Genomic DNA, 13707 nt, shown 5'->3' with positions numbered 1-13707 from the left:
GTCTAGTGCGTTGGTGTTGATGTTACTGAAAGCTTTTAAGCTGTGTTTATGCACTGCTTAAAATGTCATGCAATAAAAAAAAATTGTGTGCTCAAATAGGACCTTAAGACTGAGGGTTGTGTTTCTGCCAGACAGGGCACAGGTGACAGTTTTTCATGAGCAAAAAAAGGTAAAACGCAGACAGAAGTTTTCTGCATAGCGTTTTCTGACCTTTCAGAAGTGACTCTGATCCTCTCATCGTTGGAGGAGTGGAACCTGTCATCTTTTTCTCTGAAGTACTCCTCTATGCATTGCTCCTCAAAGTCATGGACTTTCTTCAGCTCATCCTCAGTGATAAAAAGTTCTGTGGATGAGAGGGTTTGACAAAAAGTTAATGATAGTGTTATTTGTTATTTAGCTGTTTTACGAATAAAACAACTTTAGCACAGCACTGAAAATATTGTCGTTCATGCTATTTGTCAGGCTTGTTTATGTTTATCTGCCACTCACTCAGCCCATAGTCCCGCTCGTCGTCGTCATGCTTGCGCCAGCGACAGCACAGATGTTTGAGGACCATGGTTATGTGACTGAAGATGATGAGGGGAGGAGGAAGGACTGGGCGCTCATGGAAGGTCATAATGAGCTGGTAGCGCTGGAACTTCCAGACCTGGTTGGAGATGGACTTCACCTCGAAGAACGTGTTACTGTGACGATGGACAGACACAAAATGCCACACCAAAATATATCACATCCACGGAGAGCTCAAATAAACGGAATCAGGTCGGTGGCTGCACAACAAAGATCATAACACATGGTATACAGACTGATGAACTAATTCCCTCACTTAGCTTGCTGCTGAATTGCAGAGTGAAGTCTATATGTTGAGAGAATGTAGAGATAAAATAAATGCAACAGCCAATGGTAATCAATGGTTACTTACTGCAACGTTTAAAGTGAGAAAAACGTGTAACCGTCGTTTTTTACACATTTTTTGTACTTTTTGCAAATTACTTTTACAAACACGTAGAAGAGGACGATCTTTCCTGCTACAAAGATTATTGAGTACACCACTAACAGAACATTAGTATATAAATATCTTGGAGAAAGAAGCACTATCCCATTCTGTATAGACAATTTGCTTTTCCTTACCCATACATCAAGACAAGTTCAGACAGTTGTGTCTGAAACAGCGCTAATTGGATACTGCTACTGTAAGTGCAAAAGCCACATCTAAGTGACGTTTTGTGGGAATGTGGGAGGAAAGCAAAAATCTTTTTTATAATTATTATTATTTTTTTAACACCATGCTCTCAAAAAAAAAGTATCTTAGGTCCGGAGCTGTCTGTAAAGCAGTGGGTTGGAAAAGCTAACTTTAAAATTAGACAGCTTACGTACTTGAACACAGCTATGAGGAGGTTGACGAGCAGGATGTTAGCGACGAGCAGATAGCAGGCCATGATGGCTGGGACAATCCAGGCACCCGTCTTACAGGGAGGCAACGTCACTACCACCCCGTCCTCTGCAGTGATGTTCTGCCCACAGGGGGCTGCAGGATACCACAAAACAAACACACACAAATACAAGTTAATACAAGGTTCACTCCGTCTATGGAATCCTTTGATATTTTAGTAGAAATGTGTAGATGTATAACAACTTGGAAAGACATGCAGACATAACAAAACATTAACAGAAGGTACAGAATATAGACAAAAGTAAAAAAAAGCAAAAAAAAACACACTAAAGTATAGATTGTACTCTGAGTTTGAAGACAGAAAAAAACAATGACACATGAAAAGTCTTCATATTCTGCAAACAAACAAGAAGCATAGCTTGTGTTTATGCTTCTTAGATAAGGGGCTGCAAAGAGTGGACATCGTAATGGGGAGAACTAATGTTCAGAAATGTGAAATCTGAAAACAAAATAGACACAACAGATGCATACATCACATCTCATCACAATTTGTGTTCTCAATATATTTAAACATGTCGTCAATGTTTCAAATATATTGCCACATATGTGCGCCATAGCTTCATTCAGCAATGATTGATTGTTTCGAATACATCGAAATGTATTTAGGATACATAGTATGTTTTTCCATCTGGGATGGTTCAGTTGCTGTGGCTTATCTGGGGAACATTCAGCATTTGTTCTTGGTTTGTTTGCCTTTGAGATTCATTCTTGTCATGCTCATTATTGCCTTCATGTTCAATTGTTTCACACAATGCAGCCCAAAGACAGAGAACTGAAGTAATTTTCTATTTTTTGTACAATTACCTTCAAACAAATTTGGATTGAAAACTCTGACAACTGAACCACGTAAGAAAAACAGATTATAGATGATGAAGGAGGCTGTTAAATATATTTTGATGTGGGTGTGTGTGTTTTATTTTAATTTTTTTTAATGTATAGTGTGGATTGATATTATATTTACTAATGTAAAGTGTTGACGATGCAGAAATATTTTAGCAGCGTTGCAATTGCTCCAGTGAGAAGCTGAGCTGGGAGGGTGATAAGTGCCAGACGTTGCAAACATGGCAGGGTCACTTCTTCAAATGAAACTACTTGGAAAAAAAAGACAGATGGGTGGAAGGGACACCAAGGAAATATCGTAAAGTTCGTAACTTTGATATTTCCTCTTGATGTGACCAAAAGCAAAAACCCTTCAAATATTACGATTCATTTGATAAGTGCTTCTGCCATGCAAGAGCCAGTGCCCAAATTAGCAAGGTTGAAGTTGCCTCCATGAAAAAGCCTTAGGTGGGGCTCCTTTTTACTTCTTCCAAAAATGGATAGATTTTTTGCTTTATTGAAACATGCCAATCATATGCTTTACATTTCTCTAAAACAAGCCTCTGCTTTTTTAGAGAAATCGTATTTAAATACAAAGGCTGACCCAAGATCCTAAATACATGAGGGCAACTTTAACCACAGAGCGCATGGAGCTGCATGCACACTTGTGCCTCCAGTGGCCTCTAGTGGTCAGAGTGGGCATGACATGGTGATAATGTGAGGATGATGAGGGAGAAGTGGAATAGGTTAATGTAGTTAAATTGAGGCCTATATATATGGATTTACTGGGAGTTTGACTGCACTGGGCTGAGTTGGATGGACCATGACTACGCCAGCTTCCATGTGTTCGAATGTAATTATCGACCAGCCAGAGTTTTTCATTCAGCCTGTGCTGTAACTTCCTACTATGCTTATCTGAAACAAAGAACGAAAACATTATTTCAGATCTCTTCTCTTTGGGCCACTCCTCACATTCTGGACACACCATCATATATACTACTATACAAAAGGACAACAGAACAGCACATGAATCCACTTGCATTCTTAAAACATTTGCGTTCAGACACTGCTCACAGCTCTAAGTGTGATTCATTGATCCGTTTCTACAGGGTGTTAAATCATTTAGGGACAGATCATACAAAAAATGGCATTAAACATATACGGGCATTCAAGTAACTTGACATAAATATTTAGAATGCAATTTATAGTAATTCAAGTCTAAAAAAATGAAGGTATTGTCAGCCCATGGAGGAATGTCTGAGCATTGAGTTAGGTGTGTATTATTTGTATCTCTCTCTCTTCAGGAACAATTTTTCTCAAATTAACAATAATGAAGCTTATTTTAAAGGTTCAAGTGCTTTTTCCCTGAACTTACGGTCAATCTGGTCGGCAAACACCTCTCCGTAGATCATCCAATAAGGCATGAAGAAGATATTCCTCGCCAGCATCCAGGAAGGGTCTTCATTCGGGTGAAGGATGGCCTGACGTGCCACCCCAAAACTCATCAGCACCACTAACATGATGATCACAAAATACATCATGTCGATCATCTGACAAAGGATGGGAGGGAGGAGGAGGATTGCCAAAGAGAGAAGGGAAGAGGTAAGTTGGTAAGATTCTTAAAAGAAACAGTGATAAAACCTAAGGACATTAATAAAGTAAAGGACGTAGGTATGAGGTGGAAAATGTGGCAACAGAAGGGACATTTGTTGGTCAGATAGAGCGAGAAAAGCAACAAAAAATAACAGATTGGCAATGTTCTGCATTTACTTTTTTTTAATTGCCAACCCTCCCAACATTCACTGTTAGTCAATCAAACCTCAGTTCATTTTTCTTCTCAGTATACAACAAGTGCTTAATTTGTTTAATTCCAGATTTATTGCATGGTCACACATGCCCGGATGCTAGCTGAAGTTATAAAGCCAAGATTGGCATACACTCCCTCTTGGCTAATCTATATTCCACAAACTTCAGTTACACTAGCTCTTTTGTAGTTTTTAAGGCTTCAAATCATCACATCTCTGTAAAGTGTCAACACATCAAAGATATATGTAACTATGCCAAATTAGAGCTACAGATATCAATGTAATTATCGTTGCTTTGTTAAAATCACAAGGTGAAAACAGATTCACTTTCAACATTTTTGTAAAACTGTATTAGCTATGAATTTAGAAGAAAAGAAGGTGGCCTTGGTGTACAGTGGTATTTCCTGTAGTAAAGTTGTTACAACATCCTGTACTGAGATGACCCTACTCTCCCCTCTCATTAATTCTTTGGTCTTAACAAAATGCGGATTTTCATATCAAAGACAGTTCATGCGCAGAGGTACACAGCCAATGTCAAAGACAATTGCACATCAGACAGATACCGATTTGGGCTTTTGATCCCTTCTGCTGCACATGTGCACCAGAGGCTCTCTTCATTAGCGCTTTGACATCAAACAATAAGGTTTCAGAGGACACAGGAGCTTATTAGGATCCAGCCTCTATACCACATACAAATGAATCCCTTGTTATTTTAGGATTCGGTAAACTTATAATCAGTAGATTTTGTAACGAGTCAAGGTCGAAGGCAAGACAAAGTAAAAAAATAAATCAAGAATATAAAATGAGGAAAGAAGTGAAGGAGACGCTGAAGACACCAACATATATACGCAAGCTTACACTATACACACACATCAAGTCACAACCCCTGTCTCCTCTCACCATCTTGCCAATCATCATCACATAAGGACCCAGGTACTTGTTGACCCCAAAGATGTCCAGCAGCCGAATGTACCAATAGATGATGTTAACACAGTAGATGACCCGCCCGTAGCTCATGAGCGGCGGCTCCTGCAGACGCAGAACCATGCCGACGGAGAATATGAGGATGGCCATGAGGTCTGTGATGTTCCAGTACTCCTGAAGCCACACCTTCACCTTCTGTAACAACTTCCCCGGCTCCGACATCAGGATCTGGAAAAGGAATCAAGGAATACTAGTTAAGAAAGATGAGAATGACGACGATGGAATCAGCCTCAAATAATAGAAAGGACAACAAAAATGCATTTGATCATGGCTGCCATAAGAGGGCAGTATGTGTTCACCAAACAAAGGGAAGCATTGTTTCACAGCTGAGAATGATGTGACATAATGATTTATGCATTTCATACACTTACAGTAAATCCACAGAAACAGAGTAAGGCTGAACCCCATATTCTCATGCAGCCACATATTTTCAATTGACTATATTCTTTTTTTTTTCTCCACATCTCCTTCTAGTGTATTAATGTCCACCACACTGTCCCCTTTTTTCTTTATTTCTTTAACTCTGTCTTTAGCTTTCACTATTTATTATGAGCCATTTGATGATGTGGAAATCATCTTTAGTCTTTGCCCTCCAACATTAAACCAACTGAATTTAACTGTATAGGGTTAGGGTTACAGTCACACAGACACACAACATCACAGTGGAGGTGTTTGTGTGTCGTAAACTGTTAGTTGTGAAGAATTTAATATAGTGTGTTTAACCCTGTTGTGCATGCATGGTTCACATTTGCATGTTGCAACCGTCATGACAAGCTGTACCTCTCTCATCTTCTCAATGCCGTTGGTGAAAATGTAAGCGATGACGATCCACTCCTGAGGAGAGGGCTGCAGGTCCATCTTTACCAGGACAATGTAGTTGAATAACATCAGATAACCCACGTATGCCATCTATGTAAAAAACACAAATACAGAGGGAAATGAGGATAAACATTCATGGACATGTGCTTGTGCTTGTTTGTGTGCCTCCAAGCAAAATTGCACATCAATAAAGTTCAATCATGGCAACAAATTGGCTTGGAGGGCTTTGTGTGTAACGGCTCAAATTAGACGGTTATTTAGTGAATCACTGACCCTCATTACACCTTCTTTTCATGCAGTTTTTCAGATCTGATAATGGAGATTTGATGTCAAGCCACCTGATTGCTGCACCTTCATGCATGGCCCGAGAATGTCGATTATGTGTCTCCTGTGGCTTTATCTATTTAAATGCATGACAGCTGTCCACTTTCAATTATTCTTCATGTATACCTGCACTGTGGCTCATCATGATCCAGATTAGATACATTAGAAGTATAATCACAATGCAAGTCTAACTATCTAAATATTAGACAAGAGGGCAATCTACAAACGTATTAAAATCTTTTTTTTATTAACACGATGACACATTCTGGCTTTTAATCAGATATCTGTTGACTCAATAGGCGTTTTCGGACCAAAGAACCATTTTCAGTTCTAGCAACCGTTGGAACCCTCCTCCTTTTTTATTCATTCCACACCACAGGAATTATGAACTATTCTAGTTTCTAGAACCCCGTTTAGAGGAACCTTTTCAGCGCCTGCTTTAGAGTAGGTACCATGGTGGTGTGAATGCAGACAGATTAAGTCCCTATGGTGTGTAGTTCTCAAGGAACTCCCAAGTGGATAGTTCCTCTTCAAAAAGTCCCCAGAACTGTTTGGTCCGAAAACACCTTTCATCCTCTGAGATCATTTAAACTGCATGAACATATTCACCAGAGACTCAGACAGCTGAGAAAAATCCTAAAGAAAATACACTTTTATATTTGAAACAAACGTGAAAAACTTTAACATATTAGAATCATGAATAATAACAACAAACAGTCTGTGGATGGTTTCTCTTCCACTCAATGTTTAAAACAAGAATTCAGCTGCCGGTAAAGAGATTACAATCACGTGACAATTTATTCCCAGACCCACAATTGTTTGATGCAATCTAAGGTCCACATTTGGACCTTAGAAAAACCCCAGCATCTTTTCTTGAAGCACAATAATAAAAATTCACAGTGGAATATTTTTCTTCAATGTGAAGGGCAGATAGGAGAAGCGAGGATGGAAGACAAGGAGGGGAGTAAATAGCCGGAGAATAGAAAACAGGATATAACAGAAGACGGTAAAGATAACTGCTCAGCAAAAATAAACAGTGAAATCCCTGCTGGTGATGTTAAAGAGATGTTTCAACTGGGCAAGAAAATTGAAGGAGCCCAGGATGTGGCATGTGAAACAAAAGAGCAGCTTAATCAACATTACGGTCATGCTCACCAAACAAAAGCTATACCAAGACTTTAAAGACACCTATAGTTACAGAACAGGGCTGTGTAGAGAGACACACATTTAAAGAGAACATATTATACCCCTTTTCCACCTTTTAAAACCATCCCCTGTGGTCCAATTATCTGTGTTGTGCTTTGGTCAAAATATAACATGAATCAAGCACCAGAGGAGGTTTGTGACCCTGTATAAACCAGCTCTCTCAGAGCGCTCAGTTTTAGTGTGTGTGTCTCTTTAAATGCAATGAGCCCCCCCCTGAATTTTCCCAGTAGACATCACTCCTCTGTAGCGAGAATATAAATGGTGGATCTGTGCAAAAGTTTTGTTCTAGGCCGGGGGTGGAGTCAATAGTTGGAGTTACCACGGGAGGGGAGGATATTTTTTTTACCAGAATCCCACTGTGATGTCACAAGGAAAGCAAAATTGAAGCGCAGCATTTTTCTCTGTGTTAGACTTATGCAGACCACAAACAAAGGACTGGATGGGTTTATTTCACATTTTGTGGGTCGGTAGACACTCAGGTTACCCAAATAAATGTTCAAAAACACTGTGAAAGTGGATTTTTCATAATATGTTCCCTTTAAAACACACATACACACTTTCCCACACATGTAAACACTCCATCATAATATTTACTTGTTGCAATATTTGTTCCAATGACAACATGCTGTGACTCAAAGGTTTCTGAGTTTGTTTACACTCTGCCAATAAAAAAACTTTCTCTACCTTACTCCTCTGTACTTTTCTCACCATGATGATTCCAGCATACTCTCTGCTAAGTGAATTGTATCTCCTTTACAACAAACTTTCCCCCCACACTAAGGCTGGGTAATGACAGGGTGGACCAGGAGGTTAATAACAATATAGAGGCACCCTGGCAAGAGAAGCTAACAGCAGGGAACCAGAAATAGATGCGCTTGCAGAAAATACAGTACGCTCTGACAGTGCCAACAGGAAGCGGAGTGTGTGGGTGGTGCTGCTGAAGCTGACACTGACCGTATGGAACCAGAACTTCACAATTGGAGCGTTGTAGAACTCGTATATCTTGCGTCCCATGGGTATGAGGCGGTGGCGTTTCTGTACCTCCTCGACGTCCTTCTTTCTTGATGTTTCTGTGGTTACCTTACCCAGCATTGCCTGGGGGAATGCAAACCCCGCACGGAGCGAAGGAGGAAGGAGAGAATGACCATGATGATGGGAGAGTGCGAGTGGAAAGGGAGAATATGACAGAGAAAAAATAGAGGGAGGTGTAACGCAGCAATAGATGGAGATGAAGACAAGTGTGGAAGAGGTGGGATGGGAAGAATAGAAAAACAAAGGGAAAAAAAGAAAAAATGGATAAGGGGGAAGGAGTTACAATATGGCTACTGCACAGTTTAACACCATCATCATCAAAGAAGCAAGCACAGGCAATGTAATCATTCCTTTATGTGAAATGTGTGTTTGAGGTGAAGTGTTGGGTGAAGGCTGGTAACACAGTATGACACAGACACTCATGGATTGTGTCTCAGACAACAAGGAAGCAGGAGAAAGACACAGTAACGAAAGAAAGAAGACAGAAATGAAAGGAAAGATAGAAAGATAAGACATAGATAATTCAATTGGGTCTGTGACACATGTCCTTATCCATGAGAAGGGGTTTAGAGCCCAATGTTTGTATGGGTCATGGCTTTAATGTCAAAGCAACACCAGACCTCTGAGGGAGTTTATCATGGGATTGTATTGTACGTCAAAAGTATTCTGTCCTACAAAAGCAAAATGCAGTGACAACATTAGTCAAGATTGTGTTGTAATAACTTGTTACTGATTGTCTTTTAAATTGTTACAGGCTTCAAAACTTCAAAACACACCTAAAACACGGTTTTGGCTTCCTAGCTTGACAATCTTTGTGCGGAAGGACTTGTCAAACCATTAAAAAAAACCCTCTGCCTTATAAAGCAGATAACCTGGCAGCTTCAGGAAAAAGCCTATATCAAGTGAAAGCTGGATTTGAGAGATAGCTGAGGAAAGCCCTAGCTAAAGTCTAAGCTCAATTTAATTATGGGTTTTCTTTTTTGTTTCCTTTAACCAAAGAAACAAACACCTTCACTAAATTACATTTTGATTGTTAAGTTGTTGTTTTTTTTACACCCTTTAATAAGGCAGCAGTGTAATTAATACATAATGGAGAAGAAAGACAAAAGACCCCAGCAAAGTCACACTAAAAGTGTCTAGCACATCTGAATATCTGTTGAGTTATGACTCTAGTGAATTTTGAGTGATCGCGTGACCATAACATATTGAATTCACAAACCTTTTCCTATTCTGTTCTAAATTGAGGTACTGTAAATCATTTATTTTGTTACATATGTGGCAACAATTGTTTGGGTAAACGTACATTCAATTTGTTATATATTTTCTTTTACAGTCATTGTCCGGGCTAAAATAGCTGATGGCTTTTATCCATTATGTCACTGCTAATGTAGTTACTGTGCTCTGCTTTTGTTGACAGTATACCAGACCTGGGCAAAGATTTAATGTGGGAAAGTCTGTCCAAACATTTGAAATACATGGTCTGGAGTTATTTTCAGGTCCCAGGCCATTAAAAAGATACAATAGGGCTAAAATCACTGAATAACTACAAACCAAATGAGACATCACCAAGTTATCAAGGGATTCTTTGTTTCTAAATATGTGGAACATATATAGCCAACGTTTAGTCCAGGGCACACAAAAAACATGGCCTTTGGAGTGAAGAGATTTAAATGCCAGTGTGTAAATCACACCATGCTTTCACTGTAACCAACATGCACTTTATGCGATCAGCAAGTGGACACCAGCTATCACACAAGCTAATACATTCATCACAGTGTGGTTTATCTACAGCATCTGAGCCTAGGACAATACAATCTCCCTCTGTGGTGCACCAGTCCGTGTTAATCTGTATGAATCTTTGTGTGATTCATAGATTTCTGGAAGTGCATTTGTACAGTCAGAAGCCAGGGCACAGAAAGGGGCTCACAGTAGATGCATCGCTGGCAGAAGGGTTGTTTGTTTAAAAACACTGCCTCAAGGACTGCATACGCAAAGTGGCCCCTTTGGTGAATCTCTGCGCTGGCTTGCTGGCTATGCTTTATGCAAATGGAGGGTATGTACAGTGGTGCTGAAAGGCGTTCACCCTCAGTTCAATCAGGTAATGGGACAACCTTAGATCCTGTTTGTGTATTAAAATTTCCATTCCAGTCCTGATTTTAAAACTCAAACTGGATCTTGGTTTTGTCGCCAGACTTGATTGGACTGAAATGGATCGAGTCCTAATCCTGCTGTACATCCATGTCTATGCAGATGGACCGTCTCTTCCACTGTGAGCAGGGAGAAGGTGCTCAGACTCTGCATGATTTAAGCTCTGCAGCAGCAGGCGGACATGGTTATATAATGCAAAAGCCTGGGCCTCCCATGCTCAGCAGCAGCCGACATGCTGAGTGGTGTGCTACAGCAAGCCATCACTGATGGAAGAGAGTGAGGGGCAGCAATCAGCTCGCAATACAGTACTGTACCTCAACCAGAACTGAGCTAGAAGAGAAGGACAAAGAGAGACAGAGCTGGAGAGGGAGAGGGAGAGGTAGTGGGATGCGAAAGAAACAGAAGAAGTATAGAGCTGGGCAGAGAACGAGAGGGACCAGAGGAGAGGCAGAGAGAAATAAAGGAGATAGAGAGGGAGAAACAAACACGAGGGAACCCACAAGCAGCGACAGACTGAGACGCTACAACTCCAAGACCATGTCTGTGCTAAGACGATGAGAAACAGTCATGGCCGATTTTTCTGGGAAGGTCCAGCTGGCCAGAATAGAGAAACAAGTATGTGTGTGTGCGGAGAACTGTGTACGTATGTGTATGCGTAAAAACATGGTAAAAAAAAACTTGCCCATAAGAGACACAGAATCATAGGTATGTGTTCATTCATCAGTTTCTTAATCTAAACAAAACATATGTGTATCACTTAAAGTTTGATTATGTGTATAGATTCTGAGATGCGGGGCTGAGGTGGGTTCTCTCACCACGGAGTTGTACTGCGTCTCACAGTAAGATCTTACTGTGAACTCCATGTCTTCCTCCTCCTTCTCCTTGGCTGGCTTCTCGGGCTCCTCCTCCTCCTTCTCCTGCAGGTATGCCTCTTGATCTTGCGGCATGTAGGACATCTCATCCTTGTTCTTGAACTCCAGGCTCAGGATGGATGGTGGCAGAAGCAACCCCAAGATTACCTGGGCGGAAGTTGGGTTGGAGGAAGAGGAAAGTAAGTGTTGAGAGGAGGAAGGGGACAGAGGTGATTAAGATGTGCAGCTTTGTAAGGAAGCACTGAGGAAATTAGAACAGACGAACCTTTGTAATCCTGTTGTAACACAGCACATTTAAACTCACATATGTTTACCCTTAAACCTCATGCACTGGCTTGCGCATAGCTAAATGATAAAGTTTATGACTGCACAGGCGATGGTTCTCATTTTGGAGGTAGATTACTAAAGCATTAGTCCAGACAGGCTGCAAGGGTGCTGTGCTGCCAGGATGGATGAGAGGGAGACATACCCACAGCATGTAATGGAAGCGAGTGTGGTGTATACACTTCATAAACATACAAGTCACACAACAAATGCAGAACAGTGAAAAGGTGATGGAGGGCAGTGTTATCAAGGGCCTTTAGCTGAATTTTTACATTGACCTGTTCCTTAAATTGACAAGCGGAGGTGTGACTATTAAGACAATTCATGTTATAATGTGATAAAAAACTGTCCTTAAAGTCAGATGACGATACAAAAAGATTGAAATATACAATAATGACAGTTACAGTCTGACACAATGGGGGGAAAATTAAATTACCACCACAGCACAGAAAGTGATTTATCCGCTTCCTCTCATCAGTCATGTCAAGAGGTCGACAGCAGATATGTCACTAGTAGCGACCAGCTCATGTGTGAAGGAATCAATGCACTCACTTTGTTATTCATAGTCCTTTTGTAGCCTCTTAATTCTACTATGAGTGAGATTTGTAGAGGGTGAAAGCAGTCAGCCCTCACAGCTGTAGCAACTCTCAAATTTTGACGATTTTATTTGCTGTGTATCATGAACTCCAAGGGGCAGTGGTTTTTTATTTATTTCGCTTGTGGTTTCCTTCTCTGTCTTTCTGCTCCAATGAGCCTGTCTGTGCTCAGGGCTTCATTCCTGCAAAGGCCAAACACAACTTAAAGCCCTTTGAGCCTCCCCTGCCCCTCGTCTCTCTTTTTTGTCCGAATTAGCGTGAACCCAGATGCTCCTTTGTCAGTTCTTCTGTCCTCTTTGATTGAGGATCAAACTTTGTAGGGTTATGCAAATGAAGCTTTACCTGGTGAGCAACCTTGACACTCATTACACTTTTAAAGTTAACTGTCCAATAAATCTCTTTCACTGGCTGAACCTCCTCCTCCTCTGCAACATCTCAAGCAACCTTGACTGGCAGTACAGTCAGTCTCGATGCACAGCATTTTATCTTCACCTTTATTATGAATCTGCTATCAAAGAATCTTTGTACAATCCTTTGACGCTCTTTGTAAGGAGTGAAGTTTGTGCATGAATTTTAAAAAAAAATCAATTTTAAGCCAAAAAGACCCTGGAAGAAACTTAAACCAGTGGACAAAAACTTTAAATTATTAAACAAACCAAACTGCAGTCGCTTGTTTAGCGAAGATTAGAGAGAAAACAATCCAAGTTTGAAATGTAAATGTAAACAGACCGATAATGTCTGTTGAGTCCTGGCCTCCCACAAACTGTCGGTGCTGACCTGTCTACTTTTTACACTCCAGTGCTCTCTCTCTCTCTCTCTCTCTCTTGCTTTCTCTACATTATTGAGAAGTGAGTCATCATGTTCACACCAAAGTTAAAACCTTTCAGACTAGAGACCTTGGAGCTTTAGCTTGTTAATTCCTAATCGCCAGAACTTTGTTTGAATAAAAGCTCCCCTTTTTCAAGAGTGCACTGCAGTGTTGGTCAAATGTATTAAAGAGGATAAATAGTTATCCACTGTACAGTAGATGAATCATCTGAACTGAAGGTCGTTTATTCAATACTTTTTAAAGAAAGAGATTCAGTAAGGACGTTACTAATTGTACTGTATCTGTAACGTTTATGTCGCTTCTACTTCGGTGCAAACTGATCTGCATTATTTCGTATCATAACCTGATGGGTAATGGATTGCTGAGGCTAACGTTAAAGAGAGATGTATTTGTGGATATATTAAAGATATGCACTTATTTGACATATTACAGCTGAAAAACTAACTTTCAGTGCTTCTGATGGGAGGACTATGCGTCATGGTTCCAAAGTCCCATCAGT

General features: G+C 40.4%; 1 protein-coding gene across 4 annotated transcripts in view; it reads right to left on the bottom strand.

Moving 5' to 3' along the window:
- Window positions 1–13707, bottom strand: part of trpm3 (transient receptor potential cation channel, subfamily M, member 3) — a 112840-nt gene that overhangs the window by 6761 nt on the left and 92372 nt on the right. For 2 of the 4 annotated variants that reach the window (XM_065965125.1, XM_065965117.1), the window contains 8 exons: window positions 11439–11606; window positions 8362–8502; window positions 5839–5967; window positions 4975–5226; window positions 3645–3819; window positions 1375–1525; window positions 490–683; window positions 211–343 (listed from right to left, as the gene is read on the bottom strand). In XM_065965125.1, the coding sequence (XP_065821197.1) occupies window positions 211–343; window positions 490–683; window positions 1375–1525; window positions 3645–3819; window positions 4975–5226; window positions 5839–5967; window positions 8362–8502; window positions 11439–11606 (1343 nt within the window). Of the gene's footprint in view, window positions 1–210; window positions 344–489; window positions 684–1374; window positions 1526–3055; window positions 3185–3644; window positions 3820–4974; window positions 5227–5838; window positions 5968–8361; window positions 8503–11402; window positions 11607–13707 lie in introns of all 4 variants that reach the window. The other 2 variants (XM_065965121.1, XM_065965111.1) reach the window with 2 other exon arrangements.

Source organism: Labrus bergylta, chromosome 2 (assembly GCF_963930695.1).
Source record: "Labrus bergylta chromosome 2, fLabBer1.1, whole genome shotgun sequence".
NCBI lineage: Eukaryota > Metazoa > Chordata > Actinopteri > Labriformes > Labridae > Labrus > Labrus bergylta.
Note: the sequence above shows the minus strand (reverse complement) of the source record. Positions and strands in the feature narration are given on the sequence as shown.